The sequence below is a fragment of the Schistocerca piceifrons genome, chromosome 4 (assembly GCF_021461385.2).
Source record: "Schistocerca piceifrons isolate TAMUIC-IGC-003096 chromosome 4, iqSchPice1.1, whole genome shotgun sequence".
Classification (NCBI taxonomy): Eukaryota; Metazoa; Arthropoda; class Insecta; order Orthoptera; family Acrididae; genus Schistocerca; species Schistocerca piceifrons.
Window position 1 is genome coordinate 464,149,696 of NC_060141.1, and position 2,384 is coordinate 464,152,079.

At 41.1% G+C, this 2,384-nt stretch overlaps 1 protein-coding gene across 1 annotated transcript; it reads left to right on the forward strand.

Moving 5' to 3' along the window:
• The first annotated feature begins 724 nt into the window (after positions 1-724).
• LOC124795914 (ionotropic receptor 21a-like) lies at positions 725-2,089 on the forward strand. Its single transcript, XM_047259994.1, has one exon. It carries the CDS (start codon positions 725-727, stop codon positions 2,087-2,089), a length of 1,365 nt encoding a protein of 454 aa, XP_047115950.1.
• The last annotated feature ends 295 nt before the right edge of the window (positions 2,090-2,384 follow it).

Below are 2,384 nucleotides of genomic sequence, written 5' to 3' on the forward strand. Positions count from 1 at the left end.
GTTGTGAAGTTTAATGATGTTATTCCTTTCTCTTCTTTAACAGGGCATGCAGACTATAGGAGGAATCTTGATTGCTTTTCTGCTTTCTGCACCATCGCTGATCGAAGCCAAAATACCTTGGCCTCCACGCACACACTTCATTGAACTGGAAGACGGAAGAAGTACAACGCAACAATTATTACAGACAGTGAAAAAAATTTCTTCGAGATTCTTCAACAAACACAGTCACGTTCTTTTAATGAGACAAGGCTTGAACACTAGCCAGATAGCTGGCCATATCATTTCTCATATTACTGACGGTTTCAACAGCAATGCGTCATTGACAGTTACGTATTTACCGCCCGATTCAGAAATAATTCCTTTGGTGAACTCTAGCGAAAACCAAGCTAATTATTCAAAGCCAGATGTTTACATATTAACTGCTGAAGATTTTTCGGAAAGTGTGTTCAATGAATGTTTCCAATTATTACAACATCTGTCACTTTGGAACCCAGCTGCAAAGTTCCTTCTGGTTGGTGACGATGTATGTTCTCTTAACTTTAAAGAAGAAATTGCAGAAATTTTTAAACTCTGTTGGAAAAAGAAAATTTTAAACATTGTCGCTGCAGTTACGTGTAGAGAAATGAACTATTCTTCTACAAGTGTTATGACTTATGATCCTTTTTTGGTTAAAGATAGCATATGGAGCGACTCTTACACCCCAACACTATTAGAGATCGAAGACATGAGTAACATTTATTACGAAAAATTCATGAATCTTAATGGCAACGATGTTCGCGCCTCAATGTTTACTGTAAACCCCAGCGCGATTGAAGACAATACCACCGTTTCTAAATTTCGTGGCTGCGACGCCCAGATGACAGAAACGTTGGCGAAATATATGAATGCAACTCTTGTGATGTTGCCAAATGACGGGTCAGGCTTTGGGAAATGGAACGGTACTGTTAACACCGGAACGGATGGCGACGTCATGTTTGAAAGAGCAGACATCGCGCCAAATACTCGGTACATAATTGTTGAGAGACTGAAAGTCCACGGGTACACTTACCCTCACGACAAAGAAGACCTGTGCATTCTTGTGAATAAGTCATCTCGTATTCCTCAGTACCTCAACATTATTCTGCCGTTTGCCACAATAGCCTGGATGACAATTCTTTTAAGTATGCCATTTACAGCTTTTTTCTGGAGTTTAATTCGTCGCTTTGGCAGTGGCTCATCAAGGGCAGAAAAGTTTGCGTGCGTGTACATTACTAGCTTTCTTAAAATATTTTCTGTGTTTCTGTCAGTAGCTGTACCATCGCTTCCATCCGTTGGCCGCGAGCGCATACTGTTCGTCATGTGGACGTTCTTCAGTCTTATAATCACTAACACGTTTCAGGGATCGCTGACGAGCTACCTCACAATTCCAAAGTACATGCCAGACATCGACACGATGGAACAGTTGTCCAGATCGGGCTTAAAGATCCTCATACACCCGGAGCTGCTGCCCGTTTTCAAACTAGACACGGGAAACCCCGTGATAGATGCCCTCAACAGGAATCTCATACCTGACATTGACATGGAAGGATACCCAAAGAAAATCCAGAGTGATGGCGGCACGTGTGCTTTGGTGAATGCATACGTCGGACAATTTTTGATACGAAGTAGACATTACGTAAGAAACGGTTTCCCGTTACTGCATTTGACGAAGGAGTGTCCTCTGCCTGCAGTTGTTGCTTTTGCTACTCAGAAGTATTCCCCGCTACAGCCTAGATTCGACTCGCTGATAAGGCGCATCGTAGAAGCCGGGCTTTACAAAAAGTGGCAGAAAAATACGCTGGACGAATCGATAGCAGCGGGAGACCTCCTCCTCATTAGCAACCGTGAAGGAAAAGCTGATACGGAACGCATAACTATGTCCCATCTTCAGATGCCATTTTACTTACTGTTCCTTGGTTACTTCCTAAGTTCTGTCCTCTTCTTCACCGAGTATGTAAGAATGAAGATGAACATTGATAGCACAAAAAATGAAGGAAACAAAAAACTTGGAAGACGTCAGAATTATCAAACTCCGGAACACGGCAGTGGCAGTTTATTTCAAGGTCCGTAGAAGAGACTTTCGACTTTCACGTGCAAACTGTTATTGCAGCATTTTATTTTTCCATTTATTTATGGTAATAATTTGAAGAATCTAATTGCAACTGCTTTAATATTTAGAATCACTACAGAGTCTGTAATTATTTGAATTTACATCTACGGAAAAAAAACTGAAAACATGCAGAACAACACGAACGTTTCGCAGGAATGTAACAAGTGCTCTATGATGATCCTATGACAAGAATTTACATACAGAAAAGTTCTGTAGAAAAGTAACAAATGCCCTTCGATGATCCTATGACAAAAAC

Bases quoted from the DNA above. Each gene is read 5' to 3' on its own strand.
- LOC124795914 (XM_047259994.1), top strand. From the start codon at position 725: ATGAGTAACATTTATTACGAAAAATTCATGAATCTTAATGGCAACGAT.